The 13,665-nt window shown below is 33.1% G+C and overlaps 2 protein-coding genes across 2 annotated transcripts; both read right to left on the reverse strand.

The window, feature by feature from the left end:
• Positions 1–1,006: 1,006 nt before the first annotated feature.
• LOC120085175 (major pollen allergen Ole e 1-like) lies at positions 1,007–3,360 on the reverse strand. Its single transcript, XM_039041065.1, has 2 exons — positions 1,871–3,360; positions 1,007–1,538 (listed from the first exon to the last, which is right to left on the reverse strand). Exons 1-2 carry the CDS (start codon positions 2,046–2,048, stop codon positions 1,201–1,203), a joined length of 516 nt encoding a protein of 171 aa, XP_038896993.1. The 5' UTR covers positions 2,049–3,360; the 3' UTR covers positions 1,007–1,200.
• A 4,107-nt stretch (positions 3,361–7,467) lies between these two features.
• On the reverse strand, positions 7,468–11,368 carry LOC120091202 (membrane-anchored ubiquitin-fold protein 4-like). Its single transcript, XM_039049122.1, has 4 exons — positions 11,201–11,368; positions 10,696–10,937; positions 9,740–9,910; positions 7,468–7,937 (listed from the first exon to the last, which is right to left on the reverse strand). The coding sequence occupies exons 2-4, from the start codon at positions 10,823–10,825 to the stop codon at positions 7,882–7,884; spliced, it is 357 nt and encodes a 118-aa protein (XP_038905050.1). The 5' UTR covers positions 10,826–10,937; positions 11,201–11,368; the 3' UTR covers positions 7,468–7,881.
• Positions 11,369–13,665: the final 2,297 nt, after the last annotated feature.

Here is a 13,665-nt window from a genome sequence, read left to right on the forward strand (position 1 = left end):
ATTAACGACATTACAAAAAGAGACTAATCATTTCGCGGTCCAGTCTTATAGAAACTTTTTGTATAGGATACTTCACTCGCATTTCTTCACATGAACGACTAGGATCAAATCGTTTGTAACACTTTACAACTCTTGTAACAATTATAAAGTGGGTCACATCCATTGTGTCACAAGGATAAGACACCCAACCTTATCCATATACTACAAACCATTTAGATTATTACTTAAATATGATCCACATGTATGTCAACCACATAAATGTATAAGTTATATAAAATAACCTTGGATCTTAGTTTATTGGATTAATTTAATGCAAACCAAATGTCAAATAAAATAACTTTTATTTTATCAAATAAATAATTCGCGTACAAAATTTACAAACTACAAGAACCATGAGATTTAGGACACCAACCCCATCAGAGCTTGGGTCCAACCTCTTCTTTGGCCTGATTTTCTACCACCCGTTTGAATTGTGTTGGACCATGGGCATGAGCAATTTAACTTAAATATGTCCAATTCAATGTACAATTTTAGGTTCAATCGAGCTACTAGCCAAATTTATTGATGTTGGTCTAGGCTCCATCACCGTTGAATTTGATAAGTCCATCGTTGTGATCAAATAGCTAGAAAGGAGTTGCGTGGCACCAAATTTTAATTTAGATACAATGATTCTTAATTAGTCCTAAATTCAATAAAATTGGCTTTTATTGTGATACGTGGCAAACTTTGATTGGCCAGAATTTATCTTTCAACGGTAATATTTAGTGAGTAAGTGCAACTAGCTTTATAATTTATAAATATAACATCAAATACATTTTAGACATTTACTTAAATTAGAATCAAATTTCTAAATCTACTGCTAAATACATATCTACACACTTAATTTTGTTTTCATTCAATCTTTTGTTTTCGAATACCAAGTAGAGTACATGCCACAATTAAACTTGAATAATTTAACCAAAAAAAAAAAAAAAAAACCTTGCAAATATTAATTGCAAAGAGAGAGAGAGAGCAAAAGCACATGGAGGTTCCTTCTTTCCAAATCTGTACAACAACATTACACACAAATTTGTTAATTCATAAAAACAAAATCACACATTCCAATCCATGGCTTCAAATTAGGGCAAACGCAAAACAAAGCTGAGATCGAAAGGTAATCTTCATTTTCTTCGTCTTCTTCGTCTTCTTCTTCTTCTTCTTCTAATTACCACATAAGATATCGTCTCTTGTTGATGGCCTGTAATTCAACGGGTTTAAGCTGTAAATGCAAATGTTTGACTGTCTTGATTTGATCGAAATCTCTCCCGATGTGCTTCTGTATCCAGGAACGTTGCAAGATGACGATGAACTTCCCATCAAACTCGCTTGGCAGAACGACACCATCGCCGAATCCTCTGCACATCGGATTCCGTCCACCGAAGGTATTTCCAGCTTGTAAATTCCGTATCTGTTTGTTGTTCTGTTTACTGAGAATGCTATCTGCTCCGCCGTACGCGGCGTTTCTGCTTTGAATTTGCAGTCGATTCGGACTTCTACACCTGTTTTTTTTTCCACCCCATTTATATACACACACAGTCCACCGACGACTATCAATTTTCTCAATCTCTCTTTGAATAAATCAATGTTCTTTTTGAAATTAGGTTACTAAAAATTATTCAAACCCAACCATTATATCAAAGCTTAGAAAAAGGAAAAATAAGTTCAAACTCAAACTCAAAAATGACAAACGTACAGCATAATTACAAAAATAGATACTAGTTTTGCCATTTGAATTCTTGTTCAGGTTCAACTTGTTGAAATTAGGACTTAAACTTTAGCTTCAGCTTACTCGAGTAACTATATAATGTGAAGAAATGAAATCGGGCTTTACCTGATAAGAAGTAACTGTGTTTGGAGAAGGTGTTGTTGGAGCAGGTGTCACAATAAACAAGACCCATGACAGTAATATGAGAATATGTTCTTGACGGGTGGGAATGAGCAGCCTGAATTTCCAACAGAAGGGAACTTGGAACCAAGGAAGCTAAGACAAAGAGTAGAATCAGATTCATGGCTAAATTTTGGAAGATAAGAGAGAAGCCGCTTTTTCTTCTTTGGAAGAAGTGCCTATCTTATGTTCAATGCATATCAGGATATGTAATGAAGGGTGGGAGGAGTAGTAATGTAAGTAACGAGCTTCACTGCGTCAGTAGTTGGGTGGGTAAGGATATAACTGAAAGCAAAGTAAAAAAGTGAAGGTCATTTAACATTTTCACAAGAAACAAAGACATGTGATAGTCTTTTGTCATTCTGCATGTGAACTTGATGTGTAGGAAAGAGAAGAAAGTAGATTCTTTTGGCAGAATTATTGCTGATACTGCTGCTTGATTCGAGGGTCTAACCCAAGCTATAAACACTATTGATAGAGCTACCTATTTTAAAATAAGAGCCAACCAACACACACGGACTGAATTTCGTTGCGATTGTTTTGAGAAGATTTACACCCATATCTCCTGTATTCTTTCTAGGTGTCAATTCTAAGTCTCTCTTGTAAAAAGAAAAAGGCCGCTCTACATCTCAATCGTTTGAAGGAGATTGGTTGTAGTCTTAGCCAACCTCTATTAAAATAAAAGCCATCCTTAGATACTCATAACCAGACAATGAGTCTGAGGATGAAGATAGATACTCATAACCAGACAATGAGTCTGAGGATGAAGAAATCACGCCATTGAGATCGAATGAAATGGTATTTTGTCTGAACAACTAAACTTGGTGCCAAGTTGTTATTATTTGACAATTGCAGCAATCCCCAAAACCCAAAAGCCCAAAAACATGGCTGATGGGGGAGAAAATATTGGGTGGTGGAGATTGAAAGCTGATTGAAGCATAGAATCTGAGCCACTAGAAAAAGACTATGCAGCTCGTGATGTGGTGTGGGTTTAAGGGATGGCAATCCAGATTTTGGACCCAGTACCTTCTGCAGAAAAGTGATCTTAAAGGGTAAATTGGAGCAATCTGGCGGTTGAGAATGCTTGTTGGTCGAGCCTGCTTGAACAACAAAACAGGGCCCTATAATGCTTATGCAAATTGCCCCCAGCAGCACGCGAAGCTTTTCAAGTGTTGGAGCCTTTGAAAATTGAAAAATGACAGCAGGCTATTTGGTAGCATATGTGGTGATGGCTTATCTTCAATGCTGCCCTGCTGCTTGATTCACCCCGGTGACTCGCCTTTTACGGTAAAAATGCTACAAAATATTCCAAGGCTTGTTGGAATTTTTTTTTTGTTGTACTTGATTAATTGCTTTTTGTTGTTCAATGTTTTTGAAAATGAATAATGAATATAGAGTTTGCCTTGGTGAGATATATATGTATAGTACACATTGTGATGGGAAAAAATTAAACCTCTTAAAATTTTGAATCAGTGCATCTCACATAATTAAGGTTATTTATTTATTTTTATTTTTTATTTTTTAACCAAAATGTAAGAAGTTTGAATACTCACCTCTACGCATTGTTGTTTTTTTTAAAAAAATATACTCGCTGCACAACTATTTATCATTGCCAAATCCTCATAGTCCAGTGTTAGGAAATGAAAATTCAACCCACTTCTATTGTAGTTGAGACGTGAGAATTTAACATTTTCATGGAATAATCATTGAACTATTAGGTTTGGTTTGCAGTAATATAAGATGTCCAAGCATTTGAAGCATGCGTTTTCGAGATTTTTATTTGAGGGCATCATCTTTTTACTTATTTTACCCTTTTTTCCCTTATAGGCATGTTTCACATGATTACATGCTCAAGTCAACTCATTGTTATCATGCTTTCATCCTATGTATTCCATTGTACAAGTTAGTTTATTTTCTACATACTATTCATCGCCATTTTCATATACAAGAGCACATTTTCTTATGCAAGAGCAATATTTACAAAATATTACAATATATATAAGGGGTAAGATTAGTAGTCAATCCTTTCTAGTCGGATTTGTATGCTATCAAAGTCGTCGTTGTTCCTTGCTTTCTAGCTTATTACAATTATTCTCTCAAAATGATTTTAAATATTTGCAAAAACCTTTTCTCTAATCCAGTTTTCTAAAAGCATTTTCTATAAAACGGGGTGGATGTTGCAAGGTGTGTCTGTTGTGCCACCGGCTATTTGAATTTAAATTGGCTGACTTACTTGAGGGCAAGAGCAAATGTGCATGTGATTAGAAATTTATAGAACATACATGTTTTGTAATGAAATTTAGATTTGATCATAATTTGATCTGACCTCTTAAATATAAGAAAAGAATTAGTGACTACCACTATTGTGAAAAATTAATGAATACGAAAAATATGTAATATGAGGTAAAAGATCTTCATAACATAATATTTTATTATACGATATAAATTTTGAATGAATATACTTTTCGTTGAATTTATATGGTAAATATTTGACATGATAATTAATTGTAATGAAAGAGAAAGATGAAAATGAACATATGAATGGTAGATATTTTGTTGAAGCTGTGGCAAATTGAATTCTCATATGAAAAATATCTTGCTCATTACGATAAACTAATTGTAATGACGAACATTTATATCATGAATCCATTTCATTTCTTTTGTATTAACAAGTTGTAGAATTTTTTCGACTAATCTCTTAGACAGCTTTTACGGGCCTAATGTGTGCAAGGGATACAACATGCAAAATAGTACGATTCCATAAAGATGTTGAAAGCTTAGCTCTCATAAGCAATGGTCTAGTAATTAATTGTAAATGTTTTATAAATGATTTTGCTAAACCATTTTGTGTATAAAAATGAGCTACAGGATGTTCAATAATGATCCTAATTAACATATAAAAGTTATTAAAAACTTGGGATGTACAAATATATCACCATAAATTCATTCTAAAAATGCAGGTGAAATCCTCACTTACGCATCACATAATAACTCATGAGATTGGAGAATCTTCTATTTCTTTAATGGTTGTCCATGTGAATTCTCAATAATTCTTCTCATCATTATAGATCCTGGACGACTCAATCAATCATGTCAAAATGTAAATATGTCTGGATTCTTGAACTTCAGGTTCATTGTTATATAAGTTTCAATTGCTGTATATAAATATCATATAATTCAGATGATAAAGCAGACAACTTTTCCAGTATACGTTTTTTCATGTGAGAGAGTAGATATAATACGAAGATACTCTATCTTACTCTTTCTATCAATCTCAATATGATAACCATTACAATGTATATTTTTAAAACTTAGTAGATTTCTCTTTGATTGACTAGAGAACAATGCATTGTTAATTGTAAATTTTGTTCCTTTAGGCAAAATAATATTTTCTTTTCCAAATCCTTCAACTAAACTTATAAAACTTGATATTGTATTAACTTTTGCTTCCAGCATTGTCAATTTGGAAAAATATTTTCTGCTTGCAAGTATTGTATGCGTAGTTGCACACATAGATATGCATTTCTCATTTTTTAGTCACTTAATATTTGAAAATTGTCCATGATTCTTCATTAAACAAAATAATTACAATAAGAGAAATAAAACTTCGAGTACAAAAGTTCAACCTTAAAAAAACATGAAAGATAGATTAAAAAAAAACATTAATTCTAAATATTCTCAAAATCAAAAGAAGTACTTGCTATGCTATCAACAATACTGATTTTCTCTTCAAGAGATTCAAAGAAGTTCATCACATCCAAATTTTTCATATTGGATGGAACAAATATATATCCTTATTCTGATATGAAAATTTTGCTTCCACATTTTTCCCTTTCCCCTTCAAAGAAGCTTGATAAAGATCAACTAAATATTTTGATGTACGACATATACGTGCCTAATGTCCAATCATATCACATTGGAAGCATTTCTGTTCAATATTTCTTGAACTCTTATTTTGTGGAGTTTTTCCTTTATAATTATCATTTCAAAGTGGTTCTTTTGAAATTTGGATGATTATAATGACCATCACGAAAAGAATGATTATTTATTCCTCTACCACAGTCACGAATGTCAACCACGACTATGATCTCGACCACAATTATTAAAATTCACAATATTCACCATTTTGTTCAGTCACGAGAAAACATGAAATTAGTCCAGAATATTGTTTGAAATCTTTCTCTCGATATGCTGTTATAGGAGCATATTCGAGACATGAAATATAGAAAATGTCTTCTCTAATATATCAACATCAATAATTTTCTCTTCGCATAAGAAAAATTTTGAATTGATTTTAAATAATGCGAAGTTGTAATCACTTACTCTGATAGGAAGGGTAACTGTTTTCTGATGATTATATCTTTCTTTCATTTTTTTTTTGCGAAGGTATTGTAGTTAAAGTATGTGGTGGGAGAATCGAACCTTTGACCTCGAGATCGATAGTACAATTACTATGCTAATTGAGTTAAGCTCATATTGGCAAAAATGGATTTAAGGTTTAGAAGAAAATTCAAACGTTATAATTTAGTAAAAGTAAATGTAATAAATGAGACTTGAATCTAAAATGACATTTGTATAATATATAGTTGAAATGTTATGATTTCTTATAATTTATATTAATCCCTCGTGGAGATGTGAGGATCTTCCACAATATGCGGGGATCTTTTACGGCTAGATTTTCCATCTTCAATCCCTCGTGGAGATGATGACGAAGGAAAATTATGGTTTTTGCCTATTCTTGACTAGAAGTCGTATTCTCTGTTCATTGCATCCAGATGTATTTCGACATCAAGCACTCATGAAAAATAATTATTACCATTAATATCCAGGGTGGCGAATTCTTGCTTTGTAAGATTTGTCATGGTAACACTCTCACAAAACATTGTATTTATGTTAAAAATTTAATATATATCAAACATGCAAAATAATATTCAATTTATTAATTATAATAAAGAGGAAAACCAACCTACCTTTAGAACTATTATAAAATCGAGGAACAAAACGAGAAAATGAATGCCAAGATATTATAATATTAAAATAAACAAAATAAAGTAATACAACTAAAATTATAAAAATATGAAAATAGAAACAACAAAAATAAGAAAATATAGGAAATTATAGTCGTGGAATTTTTCTTTAATTTTCTCACCAATATACATTTTTTAAATACACCAAAAATCGTTATTTATAGGATTACATGAACATTAAAAGGGTATAGTCACATAAACAACACAAGGTAATAGGAATATGACCGCTGGCATGGACACCAAGTATAGACGTCGAAGAACAAATATAATTATATCATAATAAAATTTTCCAAGCAAACGGCAGAAATAAAATGAAAATAGCAAACGCACTCCAACGCCCAAGAGTAAAGACTAAAATCTAATAGGATTACTAAGAATCAATGTTGTAAGGCATGAAATATTGAAAACAAAATGAAAATAAAATTGTAAGACGTAAAAATAGTGAAAAAGAGAATTGGACTAAAAACAACTATGAGAAGAAAATGAATTTGATATCACAAATCGAACCCAAAACGCTCAATTCAAACATGAATTTTGAATTATCCATTCCAGCAAAACAAACAGGGCATAATTGTAGAAATTGTGGGCGGTCCAGTTTGGTTTAGTTTTTACACAGGCTGAATTTAGATGTATGACATACAAATCTCAGGATCAAAGTTGACCCCTCATTTCTTTCTGTAAAAATAATTTTGAAACAATTGAAACCACCTACATTACATACTTCAGTCATTCTATATAGATTCACACGATATATATATATTCGTGTCACGCAGGATCAACCTGTAATGAACCATGTAATTAATCAGACACTCGAACTTTGTTATACAGTGATATTATTTTCTCTTGCATGCTACATATTTCTGTAACCCCAAATAGGCTGGCTGGCACTAGCCCCTGGCAAACATCTTCCTTACAATTCATCCGACCTTCCTACAATATGGAACACGAACATACAGTTTTTCTTGGGGTCTCATCGACCTTCTTTTCTGTAGAGGATAACAAATTACATTTCAAGTAGTTAGCATATGGAACAAAAATTGAACCTATCTACATGATCTTACTTTAAACTACAAACTTAATTGATTCATGAGAGAGGCAAACAAGGAGTTCAGTTTAGACATTACTTATTTACTTAGAGAACGAAACAACCATGCATCTGCAACGCATCTAATGCAACCTACCATGAATATTAAAAGATGAAACTCCACAAAATCTCTACAAATGTCTTATTTTAAGATAATTTACACTGTGGCCCTGATTTATTTGGTCGCTATATTTTTAAACTTTCTTCATATGATATGTTTTGTTTGGCCTCGGTTTGCTGTCATAGCTCCAAATAGTCCTGAACACTAAGCTGACTAGATAAAATGAATTGTATGCATTTTAAAAAAGAATTATGCTTCTTCATTCTTCCGCTACTCCCGGCCTTCCATCTGATCACGCCACAGGCACAGAAGTTGCATCCTTCTAAGCAAGGATAGCACCCTCAAAGCTCAAACAAAATTTTGATAATTCAAGATGAAGAGATAAAACAGGACAAAAGGAGAAAGGGAGACACATGAGAGAGAAATCAGGAGGGGTCTGAACGGAGATCTAAAACAGAAATTGGGGAGAGAGAGAGAAAAAGAAATGAGGAAGATTATTCATTATATTTTTTAATTTCTGCCTCGTACATCTAAGGGTATAAAATTGCCATCCTCCACAATTAATCTCTCGAAGGGAAGAGAGGTTACATCAGCATACTAAAATTTATTTGGGCAAATTACAAAAACCACCCATGAGGTATGATAGTATGGTAGTAGTAGAAATAACACCCTCAAACTTCCAATGGTAAAAACTGGACCCTCAAACTTCCAATGGTAAAAACTGGACCCTCAAACTTCTACAAGTGTTAAAAATGGACCCTCAAACTTAATATAATTGTAGAAATTGGACTCCAAAATGATAAACATTAAACCTTCTAACTTATACAATTATTACAATTTCTATATTTATGCCAAATTGAGGTCCACTTTTAACACTTAAAATTTGAGTGTTCGATTTCTACGATTGAAAGTTTGAGGGTATAATTGCAACTTTTAAGAGTGATTTTTGCAATTTGCCAATTTTATTTTTCATGTCATGTCAACACAATTAAAATTATAAATTAATTTAAAACCATAAAAAACTAATCACAGCATGTCAGCAATTAAAGTTTACATTACAAGAATTAAAAACTAAAGATCAAATAAACACAACATGGAGAACACATTAGAGCTCAATTTTGTTAACATTCAAAAGGTAAAAATAGTCACTATCCTGATTTAAAGAGGATGTCAAACCACTGAGTAAACCAATTACTAAAGGAAATAACAATCTAACAAACAACCCGACGACAAAAACCAACTAAAAACTAAAAATTCACATACTAAAAAAAAATTACAAAATCACCCGAATCGTGTTATACATCAACATTAGAATCATTGTATGTGTGTGCATACACTATACACTGTCCATTTACAAGTTTTAAGCTTAAGTGGTAATCTCACCCATGAATATCACCTTATCATCACAACACTGGAAACCAGGACAATGCTGATGCCAGTTATGAATAAATAAATTCAGGCGCATCCCGTTACCACCAAAATCTTAAATATTTTTCCCCATTGCTAATGACCAAAATCCAAAAACATGGAGGATACAAATACTAGATGATTGACATGAAGATAATATATGATGTTGCCTAGTTCTCAATAGAATAGCTGCTATTAAAAGTAATGACACATCTAAAACTTAAAGGAGAGGCTACCTGTCTTTGCTTTGGCTATAGTTGGCTGCACCACGACATGCATAGTAATAACTCCTTTAGGGAGGTCCCCGAAAGGCACTCGACATTGACCAACAGTCTTGTTGTTTTCTAAAATCTTGCCAGCATTGATCAGTTTTACGTCATTTGCTGCTTTGGGTATAACTTTCTTATCTAAAATATATAAAAAAATTTGCAGTAGTTAGTTTATATCCTGTTGGACAGGCAAATGAAGTGAGATAGAGAGATGAAAAATAATTGAATGTAATAGCACTTTGACTCAATCGAGACCATATAAAAGGAAAACATGAAGATAAAGCTGGACTGTATTCACTCTTTTTTTTAAAAAGGAAAAGCCATCTCTAAAATTTGTGTAAATAGATGAGTTCACTTACCATCAATGTATTTTCAGTTTTCAAACTTTCAAAACTTCCTTCACAGTATGTAAATAGATGAGTTCACTCTTATGTAACCAATAACCTAAGCACAAATACGGATGCAAGACACATACAACACGACACATACACGCAACAGACACGGCAACACGTCATTTTTTAAAAATAAAAATCTAGGACACGACAAGGACACATTTATTAAAACATACATTTTTTAAAATATATCTCAATAAATGAGTTGATGCATTTATATGTTTAAAAAATTAGCTCAATGTATTTCAGTAATTTCATCTTAAAAAACATGCTTGCCTACCAGCACATTTGTCTAAGTGGTCTTCCTCTTTCTTCTTTTCACATATAATTGTGTTCCATAACTTCTAAGTTGAGCTACAGGCCACCGAAGTCAAAGAAGTCAATTTTTGAAATGGCAAGGTTGAAATAAACATAAGAACTGCTGAGTATGTGCCTATGATTCCACGGTTGCATTGCATACAACAGTTGTTCAACAAATTGAAAAACCACAACAGCAAAAAGAAAACTAATAACATGATCCAACTCTCTGACCTTTAGGCCATTCTGCAACAATTCTCTCCTTAACCATCGCAATAGTTGAAGTTGGGGAATAACGAAATGGACCAATATCCGATCCATCATAAAGTCGGAACTTAAGCTCGATCAAATCCTCGTCCGGCATTTGAGCTCTACCAGTAAAACAACACCTTCATCGCCAGCAGCAACTTCCCCCGAAAAATCCTCCCACACGAAATCCCCCAACCTACCTACCACAAGCGAGCGCTATCGCATACCTACACCAATTTAAAAACAGCGAAAACTCAAACCGGCCATCCCGAAGAAAGAGGAAACAAAGATGGCATCTGAAAACAAGCTGAGACAGTAATTGACTCAACCATAACACTGAATAAAACTAAATAAACCACAAGAACCAAGTCTCAAACAGATTGATCAGGATTAACAGAAATAAACAGTAATGGATTGAATCCATTTCAAATTGATAAACAACATGCATCAGAAAGGAAAAGAAAAAAAGAAAAGTAAATGAAGGGAATACCTGAGTAAAGAAGATGCGGAGAGAGAAATAGAGAGAGAGATGGAAGGAATCAGAAGCTTTATCTTTTGAATGGAGAAATGTTAAAGAGAGAAGTTAAAGAATCGCGGGAAGAGATCTTGAAATGAGAAAGAACCCTAGATTTTGCTCCGATCATATACGATTGTTCTTCTGATTTGGTTTTTTCTCTGCTTTTAATTATTAAAAAAAAAAAAAAAAAAAAAAGATTCAGATACGTGCGAGTTTTGATTTCATTGGCTCCCAACTTCCATTATCTCTTCGTTTTTTTTTTTCAATTTCGATTTTGGTTACAATAATAACAAATAAATAAATAAATAACAACTATGAAAATGTTGTGAACTTAAGAGTACAACCGAAACATTAATACTAATAAAATATAATATTAAAATAAATATAATATAATAATAAAATAAATAAATAATAAATTAACCTAATCATAATATATAAATAACAAAAGTAAATAAAATAAAAAGAATGATTTTATTCACTTTCTTCCATCATTTTGGATTTTGCATGTGTGCATTCCAGAACCCACTAAATATCACTATTTAATGGGTAATGTTGAGACACATGGAACATTGGGTTTTATACCCTAAAACTCGTACATAGTAAGTATTATTAATTGACTGGCATCAATAAAGAGTTATATATGTTAATTCAATAAATATTATTGATTGTTATATGTTTCAGCATGTCTTCTACAATCATATCCTTGCTTAAAAACAAAAAATTAATCGGTAAAAACTATGCGACGTGGAAATCTAACTTGGATACAATTTTTGTTATTAATGATCTATGGTTCGTCTTGACAGAGGAATGTCCTCCAGTCCCCGCTCACAATTCATCCCAAACGTTGAAGGATGCTTATAATCGTTGGACGAAGGCTAATGACAAGGCCGAATCTACATCTTGACAAGTCTGTCTGACGTTCTTACCAAGAAACATGAGGCCATGATGTCTGCACATCAGATCATGGAGTCCCTCCAGGAGATGTTTGGACAACCCTCCATTTAGATATGACACGAGACCCTCAAGTACATTTACAGTGCGCGCATGAAGGAAAGCTAGTCAGTGAGAGAACATGTGTCTTGACCTGATGGTCCAATTCAATGTTGCCAAAATGAACGGAGCAGTCATTGACGAGCAGAGTCGGGTGTCCTTTATTTTATAATCTCTTCCAAAGAATTTTCTTCAATTCTGCAGCAATGCAGTTATGAACAAAATACAATACACCATGACTATCCTTTTTAATGAGTTACAAACTTATAACGAATCCCTTATGAAAGGTAAGGAACCAGTAGAAGGAAAGACAAATGTTGCCAATTCCAAAAAGTTCCATAAGTTCATCCTCAGGAACTAAGTCTATTTTTTCATCCTCTGGTTCTAAGAAGAACCAGAAAAAGAAAGGAAGGAAGGGGAAGGCTCCCACTGCTAGGAAGGGCAAGGGCAAGGCTAAGACTGACAAGGGCAAATGCTTCCACTGTAATGTGGATGGTCACTGGAAACGCAATTGCCCCAAGTATTTTGCTGAAAGCAAGAAAGAGATTGAAGGTAAATATGATTTACTAGTTCTGGAAACCTGTTTAGTGGAAAATGATCATGATGCCTGGATACTTAATTTAGGAGCCACTAATCATGTTTGTTCTTCTTTACAGGGAATTAGTTCCTTCCAGCAGCTTGAAGAGGGTGAAATGATGCTCAAGGTTGGAATAGGAGACACCATTTCAGCTCATACAGTGGGAGTTGCTAAGTTTTTTTTTTTAAGTAGATTTTTGTTTTTAGAAAACTTATATATTGTTCCCAAAATGGTGAGGAATCTTGTTTCTATTTCCTATTTAATTGTCAATCATACTCTGTTTCCTTTTCTTCTATGAAGTGTCCATTATGAAAAATGGTCTGATTATCTATTCAGCTAAATTAGAAGACAACTTATATGTGTTAAGACCAATTGAATCAAAAGCACTTTTAAATCATGAGATGTTTAAACTGCGAATACTCAAACAAAAATGACAAGAATTTCTCCAAGTAACAATGATACCTATTTTTGGCATTTAAGATTAGGTCACATAAATCTCGATAGGATCGGGAGATTGATAAAGAATGGACTTCTAAGCAAGTTAGAAGATGATTCATTACCTCCATGTGAATCCTGTCTTGAAGGAAAAATGACAAAAAGTCCTTTTAGTGGAAAAGGTTATAGAGCCAAAAAGCCCTTAGAGCTCATACAGTCGGATCTTTGTAGTCTAATGAATGTAAATGCTAGAGAAGGGTACAAATACTTCATTTCTTTCGTAGATGATTATTCAAGGTATGGTTACTTATACCTAATGGAACATAGGTCTAAATGATTATTCAAGGTATGGTTACTTATACCTAATGGAACATAAGTCTGAAGCATTTGAAAGTTCAAAGAGTATAAGGCTGAAGTTGAAAATCTATTAGGTAAA

The sequence above is a fragment of the Benincasa hispida genome, chromosome 1, assembly GCF_009727055.1.
Source record: "Benincasa hispida cultivar B227 chromosome 1, ASM972705v1, whole genome shotgun sequence".
In the NCBI taxonomy this organism is placed as follows: domain Eukaryota; kingdom Viridiplantae; phylum Streptophyta; class Magnoliopsida; order Cucurbitales; family Cucurbitaceae; genus Benincasa; species Benincasa hispida.